Genomic DNA, 23394 nt, shown 5'->3' on the forward strand with positions numbered 1-23394 from the left:
AAACTAGATGCATTTATTGCTCTGCTATATGCCCGCGGTGTATATCAGGCAAAAAATTTAAATGCTTCATATTTGTGGAATAAAATTTGAAGACCTGCATTTTTTTCAAAAACAATGAGCCGGAATGACTTTGCTGAAATTATGAGTTTTATACGAATTGATAAGAAGAGTGAAAGAAGCCAACGTTTACGAACCAATAAGTTTGCAATGGTATCTACAGTATGGGGCCAATTTACAGAGAATTCACAAAATTGTTATGAACCTAGTGCATACATTACTTTTACATAAAGAATCGCGAGAAAAAAAGCCATGCAATAAAACTATCAACAAGTTCAGATTCATTACTACAAAAAACTTGTCAAGTAAAAAATTGTAAAGGTTATAAAATTACGAAAATTTATTTAAGATGCGGAAAATATTTATGCGGCAAATGTACATTTGATAATAAGATAATTTGTAAAAAATGCAACGAAGTTGAATAAGATATATCTCTATATAAATAAAAGTGTAATTCTATTTAAGTCTATAATTGAAATTAAACAAAAGTAAATTTGGACGAAATTTTATGAAGGTTCATCATTTTATATACATTTAGTTATAAATTAAACATTATCTAAGTTAAATCGTAAAAACTATTACTTCTTTAATCATCGGTCATTTTGACCGTACACGGTAGGAATAGGTATACACGAAGTGTCGATAGCTTTAGTGTTAATTAACGAAGGGAATTACCTTTATGTTATAAATTATAAATTAAACATTATCATTATTAAACATTAATTAACATTAATTAATTAAACATTAATTAACATTATTATTATTAAACATTATCTAAGTTAAATCGTAAAAACTATTACTTCTTTAATCATCGGTCATTTTGACCGTACACGGTAGGAATAGGTATACACGAAGTGTCGATAGCTTTAGTGTTAATTAACGAAGGGAATTACCTTTATGTTAAAATAATGTATTGCAAATGTTAACTTGTTTCTATTGAATTTTAAGATTATTTGTTTAATCAACATTTTTTGACGAATACTGTTTAATATTAAGTTTGTGTAGTTACATATATCAAAATACTTGTACCGTTGTGTGTTGTATTTAATTCTGTAGTTGTGTTATCGGTACTTGTTGCATATTGGTCGATCCGTGATTAAGCTGTAAATAAAAATTTAAACTATCATTCATTTCGGAAAAAGATAATTGACGAACGAGTTACTATGTATTTGTTAATTATCGAAGTGATTTAATAACGTTTTATTACATCATGAAAGTATTTTAATCCGTGATCGTATAAAGAATGACTTTCAACAGTTTGATAATGGGACGACAAAGGAAAATCTTAATTCTGTTCAATTACATTCCTATTGACATTCCTACAATTGACATTCCTATTCAACGTAATGTCTGTATATCTTTGTTTTAATATATAATTTTTTCACATTTATGGAGTTTATTGCAAATGGAAAAGTAAAATACCCGAATGTCTTTTAATTTTATTTTAAAGTTAGTATCTCACATTACATTTGAATAACAATAATAACTAGTTAACTTGTAAACTTTAATAATTAGCTTTAATATTCATAATACTTGTTTGATCTTGCTATGTACATCTAAAAGTCGCTCTAATTGAATAGCAGTGCAACGTTTAAAGTCTTTGGTCGTTAGGAAATGCTACTATATCTTATTCCGTCTTATATCTTTAATGTAATTTACGTAAGTAGCATCGCATGGTAATTTCACTGGTGTATAAATTACAATGTGCTCTATGTAGTTAGGAACTCGGTTAGAAAATTGTGTTACAGTTAGTTACAGAGGATAATGCAATTTTAATTTTGATTATCGACGAGGACAAGACATTAGACGGTATAATTTAGTTCATTCCCGTAACGATAATCGAAAATCGGCTTAATTATTAACTGTTAATTAGCTGAGAATCCAAACTTATTAAGCGTATTTGCATTGCGATACGTTTTATTTGTATCGCGATTAATTATGACTCGATCAAGAATTTGGTCACTAGAGCATCAAATTTAAATTTCGGACATGAACTTTAACTTTAATTTTACTCTTAAAGAAATTTTTGATTTTGAACACACAAATGCATTTGGAATGGTTTAATTTGGTTAAATAACTCGATCACATTGAGTTACGCCTATTCACTCTCTATGTTACTAATTCTATCCTTCTTTACTTCATCGTGTTATTGGTGAGATTAAAATACAGCGTGTTAAAAAATAATGATCTAAAACGTTTGTTTTTAAATATTCTGCATATTTTCTCGAAGCATCACAACATAGATAAATGCATTATCAAATTCGATTACATTAACTCAATCGTATCTCTGCATCCATAACATTCACCGGGAGATCACTACCAACTTCTTAATTCATGCTCGTCCATTGGAATGTGTCAAACAGAAGGACGGAATCCTCCCAAGTACCGCCACTGCTTAAAATATTGTTAATGTCATTAATGTCACTAGTAATCCATTGTTGAAACATTAATTATATGACAAACAATCACATCGAAATTTCACAACAAACCGGTAATCACGTGCTTGTTGATTCCTAGTTCCTTTTATTTTCTCTCATCCTTCACATTCTCATCGAAAAATCTCTTGAGCGTGTAATCTTTTGGATTTCTTGTTTCTCTTTCTCCTCGACCGTCCACAGATTTATAGCATTAGACTCATTTTCTAATTACACAACCAGCATCGGTTGCTGTTTACTTTCATCCATTTTCTTTATTCACTATCAGACGAAGAGGCATTTTCTTGTAACTTATCTTTATGTGCGTCTCCATTACTTGTATACGAGACTTTACTATATCCGTACATTAGCGAATTCCTTCTTCGCAAATACCATTTGACAGCCACGTATAGAATTATCAGGGTGAATACAACGATGTTGATCGAGAACAAAATGGTCATCTGATAAAACCATAGGGTGGAGTGCATCGTCCACGAAAGCTCGCGAAGGATGCATACAGACTCGCCAAGGTTCATAGAAAGCTCGGCATCCTCGTGACAACTGGTGCACTCGGTATTCGAAGATCCTGAACAAGTTAGGCAGGAGTAATGGCAACTGGAGCAGACTGCTTTTGTCTCGTCAGAAATGCCGTAAGTTCCAGTTGGGCACTTGTACACGCAGATCCCATTGTTGTAGTACCAGTTCAGCTTACACTCTGGAAAATTACATAGGGTCTTTGACAATCTTCCATTCTTTGATTCTGTGTATGTGGGATATCTTGTTGAGTGTTGGTTCGTTTTAGTTCTCTGCGTGTGTTCTTACGATATGCCGAATAGCCGCGAAGACATACGAATGACAATGGTGAATTTATTCATGGTAGGTTTTAATTTACCTTGTAAAACATCTCGATCTTGGTTTTTTCGATTTAAACCATTTTGGTAAATATCTTTTATACGGAAAAAGCATAAAGAGTTAGTAAATTTGGAATAAGCAATTCGTAATCACGTGAAAGCTTCTTAGTCGATCTGTAAAGTTTTCAAATTATCTTGCAATGTAATTTGAATTTTCAAGTAATATCTTGATAAAGTTAATACCAATGTTGGTAAATCTATGCTCAACGGGAAACAACCGAGAAACCTGAATTACTGTTACAATTAATGGCGATGGAAACCGGAAGCGTATCTGATTCCTTGCAGCTTAGTTTCCCACATATTACCGGAATCTACCTTCTCCGTATTTAATTAATTTCATATACAAGGCAAACATTTTTCCAACAGAACTGTCATCCATAGGTTGCTCATGGATATTTTGATGTTACTTGTGTGTTATTTTGTGTTCGTTGTAGTTCGAGATGTAGGTACTTTAAATGTAGCTCTTACGTTAAGGAAAGTTACGTTAGAAAATTTTTCTACTTAAATATAAATATAGTCTACAACTAAGTACATAAGTATATGTGTGATAAGCGATGTTCTATATTATAAATAAATATACATTCACTGTGTATTAGGCCTTGGTGAATCATAAACGCAGTAAACGATTTTTTTTTAATTTTTATGTTATCGATATTTGTCACATTTTGTAAAGATAGATATTCAAAGCATATCCAGATTTTACGAGTATATTCGCCCAGCCCTAATGTAAATCTATTTTGACATTTATTAAATACATATCACTATTTGCGTTATCTTTTAAAAAAACTAAGCACAGAAGATAAAATTATAAATTATTGATCTTGTCAATCATTATTTAACGTAACTATAAAATAATGTAAGGGTCAGGGTGCATGCTGAAGCATATATTTACTACAACATTTGACCGTCTTCCTTTAAGTTTAACAAGATACCAAATTTGTTTTCTTATGATTGAATGAAAAGAAAATACTTGCAGTTTGTAAATTTTTGAAAAGAAAAAATTACTAGAACACATTGTCGAAAATATTTAAATATAAAGTTCTCGATTCAAATCTGTATCTAGACATATTTCTATACAGATGCGTATTAAAATCTCTCAGAAATAAAAATCTTTGCGTCTTGTTCAACGCTGAGCATAAAATTAATCTCGTTAATATTGAATTCATTAATAATTCAGCAAGCAATAAAGCATAAAGAAAATGTCATTCCCGCAAAGAACAACTAGTTCAAGCACTATACAAGGAGCAAAAAAAAAAAAAAAAGAAAACGGTGGAAAAGCAAAATTATTAATAAGACTTTTAGTGGAAAAAAGAAAGTTTAATGAATCGAAGTGAGTTGAATCCAGGCAAGTTGAATATAGTAAAATAAGTAACATAATCAAAAGTTGAGAAAGTGTTTATCAAATTGTATATTATTAACACACTAATTCTGATATCTTCCATCAGTCACAAAATTAAATCTCCACACTTAGTAAAAATTTCGATTTCTGAATAAAAAAAGAAACATTTTGATGATCCGCGTTAATATTGCCTATGATTCGAGATACTTGATTCAAACCAGAATAATAAATTATAGCCAGAGGATATAAATAGGAACATTATAGAACGATAGAGAAGTAAGACTCACCGTGCTGGTGAAGCGATCAGGGATAGGTCTTTTTATTTTGATTGGTTGTACGTGTGTGGTTGTGGATGTGGATGTGGTTGGTGATGGTGGTTGGTGATGGTGGTAGTTGGCTGGTCTGAGAAAATCCGCACCGCAACTCGCCCACGGAGAGCCCAAGTACCTAAATACGTTTTCAGAACCTGCTATGGAGTAGAGGGATAAAGCGACACGTGACACTTTAGGACAAATCTTTCTTTTTTAGTTCCGTCGAAGAAAAGAGAATTCAATTTTGATCTCCTGGATAAGCGATCACAATAATCTTTCCGCTTTACTTGGATGGTTCTTAGGATTTCTTTTCTCTTTTCTGTTTTTTCTAAGAAAACTCGATTTATCGCGTGCAAATTGCTCCCAAAGTTTTCGTGAAACTTATTTTCTAAAATACGCGCGATCACGAACTCTTTTATTGATTGAAATTTTTTATCTTTTTTTCGACTTTTCGATCATCCTTTAATTTTCCAATTGATATCGTAGAGTCATAAATGACCATGTTATTACAGAGATACTTTGTCGTTTACGTTACCTATTTGTGGGACGTTAAAAAGTTTATCTGCCAGACATGACTATCGCGAATATTTGTTCAGTTCGAGGAAAGTGAGCAAAATACAAAACACGTGCGAGATATGAGAAAGTAAAGTTGGAAGGATACAAAAGAAAGAGACAGTCGTAGTTTACGACTACGGAATAAAAATAACATTTTAATAAAATTTTTTATATGTATAAGTAATCAAGTTTTATGGAAACATAATATATTGGCATACAAAGTGCGCGTTATGTTGATTGACATATAATTTATCTCAACCGTTTATGCGATAATTGCTGACGATCTTGTTATTAGAAGAAACAAGAAATGAGAAAATTAATTTATGGTCGGATTAAAATTGCATTATTTCAAGAAACACTATATTTTCCTTAGTGTCAGTTATTTTTTTATGAAAATTAGTCTAGGTAATGTGCAACTCATTAAACATAAATCTGTAAACAGAGATTATTATCAGAGTTTAGAAATTTTGAATCAGTTAATATGTAGGACGAGACATTAGAAATTGTATACATATATTACACATATTTAAGAGAATACCAATGTACCATGTGCTATATATATTATAACATAATGGTGAAACAGTCACTTGTGCAGGAAAATCACATGCAAAATTGTGCAATGGTAGACCCATTTAACAAAACCTTTCACAGAAGCTTTGAAGATTTAGTGACGCAACAAATTTACGAAGTACGGAGTATGGACAAACTTTGTAATGAAATATCTTATTTGGAAAGAAATATTCTAGATACAATCTGACGTTTAATCAACTCTACGACAGTGTAAAATTCGAAAATGAATCTTGCCAGTGATGACAAAGAACTGAAAACTTGGAATAATTTACATGCATAGTTTTGTATGTATGTATATACAAGATTTCGTTAACCAGAGCTATTAGGTAATGTTGTTTAACTAGGCGCACTGCTAAATATTTTAATTATTCAAATGTTGGTATTATAGAGACCTTCTCAGAGTTCATGTTAAAGTTTACTGAATTATTCATGAAGTGCAAGCAGAAAACTTTCTGTACACACGAAAGTTAAATTAAAATCTATTTCTCTGTTAACTTTTAACTGATCCACCCTTGTGTAGCGTTTCCCATCTCCTGTGTCTCCGGTACTCTCAAATCTTCCCAGATCCCTTCATTAGCATTTAGTTTTCGGCGAGGTTTATTGCAAGTGGATGTTTAAATCCGTTCTTGATAACGCAATTAGTGGAAACGTTAGTGTACCTTTGGCTAACGTATTTATTAATAATATTTTGAAACGCGTAACCAATAGTTGATTAACAGTACTACGAATTATAAGTAATAAATTAATTTCCAATGGTACACAATTTGAGTTTGCTTTGCTTATAACTAAACAAAATACATTATTGAATGCAAGAAACCTATGAATATTCGTAATTAAATTTCATTTGAGATTTCACTTTAAGAAGAAAACTCTCAAGAAAAGTATGATAGGACATTAAGTAATCCAGTGTAAGGTATTTCATCAAATATTTCGTACGTTTTTCTATTTTATTCTTTTGCGTATGAAATATTCAACGCTAAAGCAAAGAAACAGGTGTTATGTTACAAGTTTTTAGGTATCTTAGCTTTATAATACGATTCGCTTTAGCTATGAACAGTTCTTACAAAAGAATCACTTTTCATGCGACGATAAAATTCAGATCACATAACCACATAAAATTAAACATGCAAACCAATTATAGAGCTTTAGAACGTTGTCCACCATCCACAGAAAAATGGACAGAAGCATGCTTTATCGACACATACCTGTTTTTCCAATAAATAAAAAATCAGGTTAGTGATTGCATCCTAGGGTTAATTAAATTATTAACATATCGAAGTAAGCTTTCTTTTTCTCTTCTTTTATAGAAAAATATCGCTCGAGATCAATAACGTCTGGTAATATCTTGTTTAGGATATTCTCCTCTTTTAATTCATCCATGATATACAAATTTCAATGTCGCATATAATGATTCATAGTAGTTGCAATTACTTATACAATATATTATGTATATGTGTACATAAATGTACGTGGCAAGCCCTGAACGCCTTTTTCACCGCCGATTCTCTTCCTTCTTGTCGTTTTTTCATTGTATCACATTGCACATAAAGGGTGTCACGAAGCAGAGCTTCGTTTCCTTTCCCGTCTAGTGACCTTTGATCGTTGTTTTACGTCTGAACAAGATGAACGAACGAGAAAGAAGAAAATGGCACGAGGTTGTGGACAAGTCAGGCAACCTTACATCTCGTTCTTCTTGTCTCAGAACTCTATAACTTAGGATATGTCGCCTTTTCAAGCAAAGATACATTTTACATTACATACAAACATTTACAATAGATACATTAACAATATGGTGGACCAAGCCCACTGCTGGACAGTTCCGAAGATCCGATTTGATAGAAATATTCGTTTAAGGAGTTTCATGGTTGGAAAATTAACCCTTGGACGGTAATGACTTGGTCATCTTTTGACCCAAACTAAGTTAAATTTCATTCTTTAAAATAATTTTTGGAAGACAAGAAGTTATGAATACGAATTCTATTCGAAAAATATATTTATCTATCATATCTTCGTTGCAAATTTACGAAAATTATAAAAGTATACATAAGTATCGCATAACAAAAATTACAAAATCGAATTTCTAGCTATTAATATATCTTTTCTTTTCAATGCCACGATCATTTTGAGATATTAAACATGCATTTCTTCGATTTTTAAATGATCCGACTATAACCGAGCGAGGGTTAATAAAATAGAATTTCGCGATGGCAGGTTATATCTTTTAACTATGAAGTTTCGAGACACACGCACACACGCTCTCACGCACACACGCACATATTTAAAACACGTTGTTAGTATAATTTCTACAAATCAGAAATTAAATACCGATGCGTTGGAATATTTTCTGGGAAAATTGTATCTTTTCGTTAATTAACGAATTAAGTATTTCTCATTTTTTGTAATTCGATTTACGCTAAGAAAGACATTCGTTAAGTACAAAATTACGTTATGGAAGCATTTCGAAAAATGTAATAAATAAGGAAAACGTGATTTAGGATATTATTGATTACGATAAGAAAGGTACGAGTAAAATGTAATTTGTCATTCGCGAAGCAAAATGGATCGCGATTGTACGAAAGAATTTCATTTCTTGATTATTAAGCGAGAAATTACGAAAATTATCATTCCAGAAATAGTATTCAAACGAAGGAAATTTAATCTTCGTAGTAGTAAAAAAGATATTTCACGGTTTAAATTGAAATATGCCTTTCTCAAATGCAAATTATGATACGCATTTATCATTGGCTATGATCGACGTGCGTCGAGATCAGCTTAATATATTCCTTCTATCATGTCGATATCTATTTCGTTCGTTACACGTGAAATATAATTTATTATTGTCATACAAAAACCGCACACGACGATTTAGTAGCATTAAATTTATTCTTATCTCAGATCACATTGCAAAATACTAAGGATCGATTTTATCAAGCTATTAAGTACTTGAACATGATCACGATGTTAGCACTTTGTTACATTGCAGTATGTTACTTTCGGATCCCTCGAAATTTCTCATTCATACAGTACGAAGTTTTATTAAGGGGGAATATTTACCGTGAAACGCGTGATCTTTAATAATATATTACGAAAAATTTATACCATTTTTTCTGTTGTCACTTTACAGCTATCATCATATTCATTCGAGTTTTAGTACTATTGAAAAATTTTTTTAAGAAAAGATGTCTTCCCATAGTTTTCATATACGATCTTAGTTATTCTTCTTGGTCGAAACTAAGGCCTATATAACTAAGGCTTATAAGAGTAGAATACGCCTCTTAATAAAAAATTTCTGGGCCACTGAAGGTTTGATCTTTGCTTTAAAAGTATGAAATCGGCACAAACGAAAGGATTTCGCGGAATATCGAAAATTCAACTGTCCAGCCGTGTCGTCCGAAGTATTGTACATCTTGGAAGATATTTTTCACACCTGAACGAATCGAAACATCCAAAATCCTACATAGTACTCACGTTTATATCATTCATATCCCTTATACATGACTATCATCAACACCCCTCCACGTTGATTAGAATAATTGACTCTTATTGTAAGAACCCAATATACACTTATAGTCGGGATGTACTTTCGTTTCTTAGGATTCGAACTTGTTGAGTCCACTTAATTTAGTCCACTAATCCTTAACTCATTTATCTCGTTTCTGTTGCTATCTTTTTCTTTTCTTTTCTTTTCTTTTCTTTTCTTTTCTTTTCTTTTCTTTTCTTTCCTTTTCTTTTCTTCTTTTTTCTTTTCTTTTCTTTCCTTTTCTTTTTCAGGAAAGCTAGACCTTTTAATCAATTGTTTTAAAGCGTGAAAAATTTTTGGTGAATCCTTATTGCGTTGGAATTTATTTCGATGGGCTAGTATAATTTTCGAGATCAGACCCAAGATTCTTTCACTGGATGATTTTTCGACTCGAAGTATGTCTTTTTGAGGTTCTCTCGAAAGCAGAAATTTATTCGAGATATTTCATAAAATTCTATGAAATCTTTGGGACGTTACGGAACACATAGCAAACATATATAAAATAGAATTATTACGTTTTAATTTTGACGATTTTTCATCGATTCGGTCGCCGAAGTTTACTACATATTCCATTTTGATCGTGATTAACGTATGATTCATGTCGGAGGAACGATAGTCGATGACTTTGTTATTAAATCATTTCGTGTATGTTTGATTCGTATTGGTATTTCGTCCATTATTGCACGTATATACACAATTATTATACATTAATATATGGGTGTACACACACACAACACACGTACACACACGCACACATACATGCACACAATTAAATCTCCATAAATCAAAATTTTTACTCGGATGGTTGTGAAGTATTATAAAACATTGAGTTTGTTATCCACGAAAAGAAATTTACATTACCATGCACGATTTGAAGCGTAAATTGAATTTACAGTGGATTATTGGGAATTTAATGAGCAGCAGATACATACGTAATGGTACAGAGGACTGTTGAAAGTATCGAAAAGATAGAAAGTAATTTATTGCAGATACTTAATAATTAATTAATAATCTGATTTATGATTGTCTGGAAGTAATTCTATAATTGTAAGAGAAATGAAATTTTTATAAATAGAATAAAATTATCAATAATCATGTTATTGAAAAATATCTCGTATTTCGTACATTCTTATACTCATTACGTATGGCTCTCTTATCCGAATTATTGCATTGTACTGCGTTGTAATACCTATACAACTAATAAATTAAAAGCTAAATATACATATTCGGAACTGTAGCTCCTATTTTTAAATGATCACGAATATGTAAACGATTCTGAAGAACAGATTAACTTTTCTAGCTCGTTTTTAAGTACCATACACGCGAACGAAAGCTAAACGAATATATAACGATCTCTTGCAAAAAGCGTCAATTAATAATATATATATTTATATATGTATATGTATGGAAGCGTATTTTGTGGTTTTATTTGTTGCGATTATTTCCACGCGATCCACGACACATCGTTTGTTAATTTCTTCGTACGTGAATTTTCTTTTAGACGAATGCTGTAATAATGTTTTAAACGCTTTGCCTTAGTCAGAGTCCAAAGAGAGAATTTCGAGGAACTGTTTGTGCGTCTATGGTAACTATTATATTTGAAAACCTTACAGGAAGAACATGATAAACCTATTTTTGTTGATTTTCTGCATCTTATGTTAATCGAATACAAGAATTGTTTCGATAATATATGAAAACTGAACGAAAAACCTATCACGTTCTTCCTGTGATCTTCTTTTGGTATCGATGAATCGTCATAAGTACCACGTGAAGTGATTGATTCACAGAGTGTGCTTGAGCACAGGCTCGTCAGCTTATCCGATCAAATCATTCGCTAAAAATTGTCTAACTACGAAACGCATAATAACACGAAACTAGAAATAGAGTAACATTTACACGTCAAACTGGAATTATCATTGACTTCGTCTCGCCTTCCATCGCTCGTTGTCAAATATATGTTTGATTACTTTCATCAGCGTGGAATTCACCAGCGTTTCGCGAGGACAATGATAAATCTGAGATATTTAAACCGTAAATATATCCGCTCGAGAGAGTATTATATTAGGCAGCGCATTCGCCTTGACATCGTTGCGACTTCCAATAATTTTTATATAGTCAAGAAGTTTCGAAAGATCAAAGGTCAAAGCCAAACTGTTAGTTCAAAAGGTATATGATTTGAGAAACGGGACGAATCAAATGAAGTTGATTTAAAATTCCACTCATCGGCCAGCATGTTCATTCCAGTGAACAAACCAAGGTTCTGTTTTTTCTCAATGAAAGTTCATGGTCAACTCATCACCCAATTCGAAAGTTAAAATTGAAAGTAGAACTCTCGAGCACGGATGAAAAGCTTGAATTTAATATGGCTGTACCTTCGCGATGAAAATGATATGTGCTTGATAGCGTATGTACCCGATGGATCGCGCTGGATGCATTTGCGTTAGGTGAAAATGACGATAACATGTCGTGCATCTCGCGCCGAAGTTGTACAGCATCTGGTTACAATGATATGATTCGCAATATAATATAATAACAAATAACAAATAGACGCTACTGCTGCTAAACAGGCGAAAAATGATAACGATCAAAGGGATTGCAGTAATAAGAAGTCAGCACCACTATACATATACTGTATAGGACCTTTTCAATTTTTCAAAAAGAATCGGACCACTCAACCGAATTGCTCAAATTGTCAGAAAGTTGACCCTCTTTGCCTGCAATTCTTTCGATCAATGATTAAGCGTTGATAGAGACCTGCCTTCTTTATTATCTAGTAAAAAATATATTAACACTAGTTCGATGTAGCTTAAACGAACGAATAAAGGAACCATTGTCGATGTAAGAAAATAAAATAGGAAAATAAAGTGTATTTGAGAAAAAGGATCGAAGAGATTTCGTAAGGATAGGAGTACAAAGAAAATTATGGAAGAATATCGTTTTGTGTTTTCTGATGCGTTATTATTGTTATTCATGAAACTCGTTTCTTTTCTGGGATTCTTTGTGTTATATCGTTAGACTTTCTCGAGTCTGTAAAAGTTGTTTGTTTGTTACGAAACGGTTATTTTATACGACACGATATTTTCCAAGAATCGAGTAAAAATAAATTAATGCTTGCGAGATAGATTTCAAGAGCGTATCTGCGGTAAGCAACAAATCTGCATGTAAAACGCGAGATTCGATCACAGACGATAATTGAATGTGACAGAATGTTTTTTGTATCACGCGATTTGTGCGTTTCAAGGTAAACGAAATTGAAAATATTCTTTTTTGCACGATAGAAAGGAAGACAGCTAATTTTCAATATTACTTCGATTAGGACATATAAAGCGTTCTAGTATTGTCCAGCCAAACTTTTTTTCGGTATAACTTTGAAAGGAAAATTATATCGAACGAAAATTAACAAGTATGATGAATCGTTACAAAAAATTGACGATCGGTTCAATGAAACGGAACAAATTGAAATTAAAATTGAACTTTATAGATCCTTTTTTTATTTGCGTCTGTGGAATACGCTGTAAAGGTTTGGATAGAAAAACGGGATCCACCCTGTGCCATAGCGAAGAGAACAAAATAATTTACACATAAATTATTACGACCTAACCTTAATAATAATAGCTATAAAGAAAATAAAATATATCGAGATTATAGATAAATTTCACTAGATCCATTATTTTGCTAGAATTTAAAGTAACAACGTTAAACTAAGTTATCACGTATTAGAAAGTTAAGATCGATATGTAATAATGAAACTAGACGTTTATATTGCCGTGGTCAAGGGAAAAAGGAATTCGCTTTAGTGCGAGTCGTTCCTCCGTCGTGGAGTTCTCTATTTGATGAAAGAAGGGATTGCTGGTATTTACACCATTTGATTCTTTGCGGTTGACCGCTGGCGAAGCCAATTAACGTCAAACTAGGTTGTTTCAACTTTTGTCGGGTTTGGCTCTTTTTTTATTTTATTCTCATCGTCTAAGCGGCCATTTAATTCTCTCGTCGAAATATCTTTGTACGTTGCGTATCGTTTGTCTTTCTCGAGAGAATTTTTCTCGACAGATTTTTGGATATGTACTTTAATTTTCTCTCTCTTCGGTAACTTTTGACGGAATTCGATAACTGCTGGATCATTATGAAACACGAAGAGAAATAATCGATATCTAAAAAATTAAAATTATTTCAACTTTTCAAAAAAGAAGATATGTCTTGGTTACAAAAGCACATTTTTCTTGGCACCCTATAAATATAATTTAGGATTCTCCAAGAGAAACTCACTTAATCACATCGAATTTTCGAAGAGAAAATTTCTATAGTAACATTTCATAGTTTAGCGAGCAAATATTTTTTCCAAATATATCTTTCGGTTCATTTATATGAACCACTAAAAAGATAGGTAAATTACATTAATTGTTTTATCACTTTCATTACTTTCTAACCGATATTTCTCGTATCTTCATTAATTACATGATACACGTTCCTATGTGTATATGTATTTATGAAATATCGAACTGGTACTGCCAGCGAATAAAAGGTTCTTATTGCAATCAAGGCAGTGTTTTAATTAAAATTTTCGCCGCTTACTCATGGAAATTAATTTCGCGAATTTCGTTATACGACCAGAGCATCGATGATTTTGTATTTATTCTCTCATCTTGGCGGAATCATGATTTCATAAAAATGAAAAGAGCATAAAGAGGTTAATTTATGAGCATCTGCAAGCAGTTGGTGTATTTTGGGACCAAAACTCTGAATTAAACGATCTCTTCCGTCTTGATTAGTGGTCCAAACCAAGTGGTGAAACCACTTCAATGAGAAAGGACCCATTCTGATGTTAGCTCGTCTTGTGAAACGTTTGCAAGCTTGAAACCAAGAGATTACGTTCAAGGGGCATAAATGATGTCCCTTGTCAACGGTAGGGTAACTCCAGTTCCATGCAGTTAACAAAATATTTGGAATAGTCTCTGTACATTGTGGATTACTTTCCTAATACATCAAGGATGATTCTCCATGATGACAGCCCTTTTGCCATTTTAATTTTCACGCGTTATATTTGATCAAACAAGAACGCTATTCTTGATATCATTCATAATATTAAAGATTGTAGAATATTAAAGAATATTAAACATTTTAGAATACAAATTCGGTCAAAAAATTGATTTGAAAATACACAATAGTATATTTTTAAACATTCCGCAGCCTTTTCTTCTTGTACAATTTCAACAAACAATCAGCATCTCTTTTGTTTCCATTTTTATTTATTTGATGCAGAGAATCGAATCATCGATCGTTACACAAACATCGATGGAATGTAATAAATAGTTTTTCTTTTCTCGAGTGAACAAATTATAGTATATAAAACGATCATAGGCTATATTTTTCTTCCTACGTTTTTCGCCCGAATCAGTTTTGATAATCTTCTAGAAAAAGTATTGTTATTCAATGAATTATTTGTAATTAAATTTTCTCTTTAGAGTTATTCATAGAAACGTATTGCATATTGGATAACTACGTTGTCAAGTAATTTGTTAAATATCAGTCCTCGTCTCGACGAACTTTTTAATCACTATTCAACCGTTTCGATATTGCGAGATGTTTGATAAATATCTTCGAATTTTCCATGAAATCTAGACTTCAACGTTTACGTTGTCAGAAATAAATTGTTGTTACCTCGTGTAACTGAATGCCTGATAATTCACATTGTTCAATGGCGAAATGTTTTCGCAACGTGTAATCCCTAATCGCAGTATACATTAGTTTTACAAAATATCAGTGAAAGTCTGCGAAAGTACTGTTAAAGGCAATTTACACTGACGCGATGGTAACATTGAATAAATTCTACGAATGACTTTAAAAGCCTGCTACTATCGCGTGACATTCTTAGTACAGATTATCGTTCGGATTCAACGAAGGCAAATTTAATTTATAACAAATTCATAATTACTTTCACAACAATATCGTTGCAGAACATATATCTGTCGTTCGAGTAATTAAAAGTACTAGACCTATATAGTTACCGATAGATCTTTGAGAGTTCCACGAAATTGTAGATATTTAGCAAAGTGACATGTAGTGCTCCGTTTAGAATCGAAACTGGGAGGGAAAGGAGGAGAGAGAGAGGGGTGAGGAGAGAGAGGGAGAGAGAGAGAGAGAGAGAGAGAGAGAGAAAGAGAAGAAAGGATTTCGCTGTTACATAAATATGTACTTTACAGGTCAGCATCTAGTCTTATGTATCTTCTTCTCGGCTGTTTGCATCAGCCGGTCGTAAATGCTCTGTTACCTTTTTGTTTTCAGCAGTGTTGATAGCCCGAGCTGCTGTTCCCCTCCCTTTAGGTAAGCAAAGTTGCAGAGACAGACAGGGAGAGAATTCGACAGAAAAGAAAATGAAGCAAAGGGACAGAAGGAAAGAGCAAGATAAAAGTAAAACGTTTGGAAAAAAGCGGAGAGGTGGAAAGGAAAGAGATGAAAAAGACGCGAAGAGAAACTCTTTGGAACACGTTTGGTCGTTTTATCGATCGATATACTCAAAGAAACTATTGTTGTTAGGCATACATCGCTAGCATTACCAAATGATTAAACTATATTTCTCTGTTCTCCTTTTTCGAATTTTCCTGGCAAATTTTGCTCGCCTGTGCGCACCACACTTCAACTTATCAGACGATTAATATTTTCTACGCACAGTCGTCGTTCCAGCGTTTAACGTTCACTGTTTTTTAGTTTTAGGCTGGTTTACTAGAAGATTGATGTATACAAATCTTTTTTCTTTCAATTGAAACTAAGCGAGTCCAAATTTGTGAAAGGCAATGTACGTTCGTAACAGTTGAATATTAATCGCGTACGAATCGAATCTCAGAATTTAAATAGCTAGATTATTCCCATCGAATATTTGCGATAAACGGATTATGCAGTCGAGTAGCTTCTAATGATTAATTGGCTGTTTAGGAAATCGAGTGGGAACGATTCTGCGGGATGTGATTTTATCGATGAAGATAGAGTAACGCGATGGTTACGCGAGGTAATTTCACCAGGATCTGTCTGCGTGAAGTATCGAGTCGAACTTCACTGTATGGACGCGATCTATCGATGTTGCATCTCTGTAGTGGCAGTTTCACGAATTGGTTGTTTTTGCATTACGTAGAAAAGTGTCATCGGATGTTTCTGAACAATGTGGAATGTCATATCGAACGTGGTTATTTTTTTGCTGAAAGGAAATAATTTTATTTTCAATCGCACTCAGAGAAACTCGAGATCGATCTCGGTGGATAGATCCTTCGTTAAAGATCATGCCGGTAAAAGCGTAACTCCGTGTTCTTTTGAAGATAGTGGCTAAAATAGTAGTTAATGGAATAGAGAAATATAAGAAAAAAGAAACTTTGGTATTTCTAAAGCTAACCTTCTTCAAGAGTAGCGGTCGGAACTGAACAGTCGTCAAAGAATAGCAGAGTTTACTTTTTCCCGCGTAGTTCGATCAAAAATGATTATCGAAGCGTATCGCTTTCAGAGAATATATATGACCGATCGAATATCCATTTTAAATAATTCATCGGTATGAAAAATCAAGAGGCCGCTGCATATTCAAAAGAATCGAGTTATAAATGTTCCAATTCGACGAGGTCCCGATCGTCAAATCGATTTTCTCATATGCTCGATCCGCCAGCTATCGCTCAATTACAGTCCGAACTCTTTCCTATCGAAGGAGACTGTTGTTTAGTGCTTCTCTTGTACGTGCAGACAAAACTCTTTCTACACGCATACTCTTCTTACACGATGATAGAAATTCTCATACACGACACTTAATTGGACTAAATCCTAACCCTAGAACGACATACGTTAGTGAGCGAATCGGGCGTCCACTCGAGAAATCATGGTGGACAAGGCCCGTAGGACATTTTAAGCTCGATGTTCGGCACATCATTAGAGTTCTTTCTCCGGACGGACAGAAAAAAGCGTCTAGGAGAAAGCGGAGTTGACACGACGCTCGACAATGTTTTATCATCGAACGACGATCATCTTCGACTCATGTGGTTAGGGAAATCACAAACACACAACATTGTTCGAGCGAATCGCGAGCGTCGACACTTGGCTCGAGCTCTCGTTTTCTCATTTCAAACTGTGAACCGAGAGGGCAACGCGTCGATGTAGGGATATTATCATGAGCACCATGGAAACCCTGACGACCTGTCGATCGCTAAGCTCTCGCCGAAAGTGGCCATTTTTACGCGCGACAATGTCGTCGTCGTAGAGAATGAACCCGAGGTGTTGTCAGCCACCTCGAGATCACTTTCGTTCCGAACACCCAACGAATCCTGCCAACTGGTTGCCAGGTTCCCCCAGCTGACTCCGGCGAATAGGTAGGCTAGAACGAGTAGAATGAGGCACCCACCTAGGCACCTGCCACTTCCAGGATCGATGCTACTGCAACCGCTGGTCTGGTTTTCGGTCGTCGGTCTTTGTACTTCCTGATGGGACACACATTCTACCTGCTGGCTACCTGTCCATGGATCGGTCACCACAACGTTATGCCTTGCGCCTATTGCCGAGTTGTCCACACTCACATCCTGATGATTCACAGAGGATAGTGGTTTGTCCTTATCCAGGTCGTCATCCAACTCCAACGACGTCTCCGTGCCGTAGAAGATTAGCTTGAATTCTTCGAGGGTGTCTGAAATGTTGTGGTATACCGTTAGATTCGGTTTCGTGAGATCGCAAGTACAGAGTCGCAGGGAAATCGTAAAATGGACACATATGAGCATGCTGAAACTCAAAATATCGAAAATTGACAAAATACTTCAAAATACCAATAGTGATATGAAAATATAAAAGTACTTAAAAATATATGTATTTCGTTCAATCGGGTGTGGTATATTACATCGTGATAAGTGTAATGGCAGTGCTAATTATTCTTGACTGCGTTATTTAGGACTCAGATCCTCAATCTGTGTGCCACGATCCTTAAAGAAGTTGTAGAAATGTTTGCTAGCAAATTTTGTATAAAATTTCATCATAAAGATATTTACCATCGTTAGGAAATAAATATTTTGAAACATCTTGTCCTAGAATATTTCTCTCTCCTACTAAAAAATGTTTATGTTAAAGCTCTTTTGGTGCGATTCTTATTCTATTCGATTCTTACAATATGGATTCGTAATTCGAAAAGGGTCGCGAAATTTTGGCTCCGAAAATATAAAAATTCTTATACGGCTTGTCTTTTTGGTAATGATAACGAATTAGAAAAAAGGTATAGATAAATTATATTTTAAACATGCTGCTATCAAAAAGCGTACTTATTATATTTTGACCATAATATCTTAAGCATCATGTAGAGCGAATTCTCGAACGATAAATATGTGATTTGGAAAAATAAACAGGATCGTGTTTGAGTAAAGAAGAAGGACTTAAAGAAACTTAAAACAATGTTAAAACTTAATGGTACGTGGAAATTATTCAATGTATTGATCGTTTTTGTCTTGTACTATATGGTGTAATAGCTCCACGCGGAAAATACTTTTGAATACGTATTTCATAAAGGGTTTCATGAAAAGAGATTCCAATTAAAATTTAATTTCCGGTGTTACAGAGATTCTAATTTCAATTTTCTCCCCAGACACGCAGCGTAGAAAATAAAAGCATATTGAGCTCTATAGCTTTTCTTTTAGTATCTTTTTGTAAGTCGATTTTCAAACGAATCGAGTAATATTTTCATTGAAATGCTATTTCAATTTTTCTTCGCAATGAAGTAATTCAATAAAGAAAATGTCATTAATTAAGAAGAATTAATGTCCTTCCGAATCATATATCTTCTCAACGTGATACATTTGTGTTTTGTTTGTCTATCTTGACAAATTCGGAAGAATGATAAATTATCGAAAATAATTTGCGGCAATTTTAAATTTTAATTATTACCTTGGTATATTTTCAGGAGAGGTGACGGGATATTAATGATGCAAGATATTTAATAATTACAAACAACAGTTAAAAGAATATTATACGTTATAACTTGGACTAAAATTTTCACTCGGATACTTTAATTTGTCATTTTATCTCGTAAATTGTACATTTTAATGGGTTTTCCTTGATTTATAAGGTCTAGATTTCTTCTCATTTTCATTATCAGTATTTTATGCTCATATTGAAATAATTATACATTCAAATAATGTATATGTGTATATGAAACAGATTTAATTGGTAGAAGTGCAAATGGAACTATTGTGGATTCGCGATGCTTGGAAGAGTCTTCCACGCTTTCTTAATGTCGCTACGGTCTAACGATAGATAGGTACTTCTATTTGACGTGACACGAGTGCACTTTGCATTATCCACACACATACACACAAGCGCGAATCTGCGCGAGGATCATTCGTGTGAATCATGTTTCACATAGTAGATGTTTGATGTATTCGATGCAAATGTCTCGAAGTGTGGTCTTGGAAAAATGACGGCAGTGAAATGAGTAAAGTGAAGAGGGTGTCAATGTCGTTGGCGCCAGGGAACTAATAAAGCGTTACGATGCTGCTTAAGGAATTTTATTCTTACTTTCAAGAACAGGAACAGGAAGTGGATTAAAATGAAGTAAATTCGGGCGATAAGAGAAATATTAATAACGGAACCCGTATTTATTATTGTACTAATGCAATTTTGTACAAATGTCTATAATGTGATTTCTTATGCAAATGCAAACCAAAAACTAAACCCGAATTTCCGAATGTTTACATATTTGTTGGTTTTTCTTTCTTTTTATAATTTTTTGCCTATCGATGGTAGTAAAAATTTTGTTAGAATGATAAACAATGGCCCTCGAGTATCCGAGTATCCGATGAAATGCCAAGGAATGTAACTTGTATGTAACAAAATGTAACAAAATGAAAATGTTAAAGGCCAGTAAGTGGATATAATGTTGTTGCTATAAAAGATCAATATAATCTGAAGACATGGTTCTTATTTCTGTACATTGACGTTTACACGATTTACGTGAACATTATCTGTATAAAAGTAAATTTTTGAAATATCGAGAATCGAGTAATAAAGTTTTTAATAGCTTTTCCCATTATAAAAGGCGTGCCGTGTTTGTTATTTAAAAAAATAGTGATAAATAATTAATAATTGAATAATCGTTTTAACATAGTTAACAATATTTATGTGCTATGCAATCTGCATACTTCTAAGCATACTTCTACTAAACACACATTTTCATGCATGCAAGCGAACGGCTTAGTTCAATAGCTTTAACAACTTTGTAATTATAATACTCATTGAAAGGCTAAATTTTCATCTAAAATTTACGGAAAATAAAGTTTCGTTCAACGATACTTAAGAAGAAACGTAAGAGCACATGCAGCAAAATTAGTTAAACATTTTTATTGTGAAATTAACATAAAAAGATGTTAGCGAATAACAATTTAATGAACACAAAAACTATATCAAAGAATGCAAACTGAAACGCTATTCGATAATTGTAGAGTTCACATAGTAAAACCGATGTAAGTACCATTTTCTTCGATTTTTTATGCTATAAAAAGAATGCTTAGAAACATTGAAAGATATGGATTCTTATACAATAAAAGGGAATACATGAAAATAAGGAATAAATGAAAAGTACCGCTGGAAATACTTAAAAATTATCTCAAAGAATACACAGATACAAGTTATAAGGGGACACATAGCATATGAACAAAATGAACAATAATTACACCGAAGTGCGCTTGCAATAATATAGGAACAGTGAGGATAAGAGACAAAAAACTAAATCATATAAAAGTTCACTGAATTCTGTAATTTTTCACATGGATGCACTTCTATTTTACACAATTTGACTACTTTGGCGAGATGCGACAAAAGAAACTGAACGCAACGTGCATCCGTGGATGGTGTATGCACCTTAGACATAGTTCTCAAATTTTTGTATCATCAATTTTGACACTAAAAGTGTTTTCCCAAGCAAATGATCTCGAAAGGGAATCGTTACCCTAGTAGAGTTTTAATTCATTCTAAACCACTCACGGATTGCTCGTTACGTTAACGTAGGCCTACGTCAACTAAAGAAGAATACCCTTGTCTAAGTTCTTCGAATCGAACTGTTCGTCCTGAAGCAATTCCAGACCCTTATCCCTGGTTGCGTGCTGTTGGCCAGCTCCTCTAACTCCAGCGTAGACGGGATAGAGTGGATAGAGCTGTTGAATTTTAGGATATTGCTGGAAGATGGCGGGCACGTTGTTGATAACAGGTTTCGCTGGTGGCTCCAAGAGAATAAGGCCTCTTTGAAGGGAAGAAGCCGTCGCTATGTCGACGATTTTTTGTCTGCTGGTCACTTTGGTGGTTAGAATTGTGGTGGATGGACTGGTCTGGGTGACCGTGATAGTGATTGGACTAGGCGTGCTTCTTCCTCTGGGTCTGGACGTGATTAAACGAATCTCCCCGGCGACGTTAGGTCCCCTGGCTACTGTCAACCCTCTTAACGTTTGCACGGTGGGCTTTGGCGTAGGTTTATTGGCTGATTTGCCATTTTTGTGCTGACCACGCGCTTTGCTCTTTCTCTGAGATTGTATCTGCGCATTGACCACATACGGCGGACTAAGGCTTCCGGATTTCTCCGACTTATGTTGAGTCTGCTTGATCTTCGAGCTCATCAGGGAGTTTTGTGCCTTCGAGAACACAGTTTCCCGTGGTTTAACGAAAGGTCTTCTCGGTATGTTCATCCCGGCAGGATTGTACAACGCATATTCCGTGCGATCGGGCAGTGTTGACGTTCCGTAGAAGATCAACGCCCATTCGTGGAGCGTTGCACGACCTGATGAATGGTTGGTCATCGGAACAGGATGCAGCACGAAATTCCAAATGATGATTATAGTTTCAGTGATAAAATCAAATAAAAGGTAATAAATTATACGGTAAGAAAGATAGGAGCTATTCAATTCTTTCTAAATTCTTTTGATCATTTATAGACTATCTTTGTAGAATATTTTTGCATCCTAACCTGAAATAGTTGATTACTTATTTATTATACGATAATTTTCGATTATTCATCAAGAACGAAACGTTTCGTCTATATAGATCCACCTTTCTTCGAACGATTCAGAAGCAGGTGATGCAAGTAATCCTACGGGAGAATATTGTACAGTCGAGCTTATCAGTGGTTGGGGATTAGAAAATCATTGACGACCAACAGGTGCAATTCCGAGGCCGGCACAATATTGTTGTTGGTCGACGACGACGATGCTGAAGCGGATCTCGCTAGCAATGTACAAGGACTCAACGCAAACGCGACGTGTAATGGTTTGAATACCTGTACTTGGAATGTATCCTGCATATTACGTGGCATAATAGAGCAAGGTTCTATCTTGCGCATGGATACATCAGACTACAAGACTGTATGGGATTACAAGCTCGCGTTAACTCAAACTTTATGCACATATCGGCTTTAACGGGTTTCTAGCTTCAAGTGGTTCTGACGATTTCACCTTTGCACAAGGTCAACTTCCCCTAGTAGTTCATGAGATCCATTGCTGGTGAATGCCACCGCGAGGGAACACGCTTCGAACTGGAAATTACGCCCTTGGGAGATAATGCAGCAGCTTACGTGGCCCCACGTGCATGGTTTACGAGAAATTCCCTTTACGTCTTCCAAGATCAGATGATAAGATAGCAGCTGGATGTTACTGCATACGCCAGGCGTTAGAATCTACGGATCTGGTCGTGTAACCCTATCAACCTACATCGCGTTTCACGGTTAATT

At 34.2% G+C, this 23394-nt stretch overlaps 1 protein-coding gene across 4 annotated transcripts in view; it reads right to left on the minus strand.

Annotated features, from left to right (window-relative positions):
• Positions 1-1034: 1034 nt before the first annotated feature.
• Positions 1035-23394, minus strand: part of LOC138186729 (furin-like protease 1) — a 223781-nt gene continuing 201421 nt past the window's right edge. For 2 of the 4 annotated variants that reach the window (XM_069126855.1, XM_069126854.1), the window contains 3 exons: positions 21712-22449; positions 18049-18327; positions 2411-3186 (listed from right to left, as the gene is read on the minus strand). In XM_069126855.1, coding sequence (XP_068982956.1) covers positions 2747-3186; positions 18049-18327; positions 21712-22449 — 1457 coding nt within the window. In that variant the 3' untranslated portion in view covers positions 2411-2746. Of the gene's footprint in view, positions 1159-2410; positions 3187-18048; positions 18328-21711; positions 22450-23394 lie in introns of those variants that run through there. The other 2 variants (XM_069126856.1, XM_069126857.1) reach the window with 2 other exon arrangements.

Source organism: Bombus flavifrons, chromosome 14, assembly GCF_040668555.2.
Source record: "Bombus flavifrons isolate JBK064 chromosome 14, iyBomFlav1_principal, whole genome shotgun sequence".
NCBI lineage: Eukaryota > Metazoa > Arthropoda > Insecta > Hymenoptera > Apidae > Bombus > Bombus flavifrons.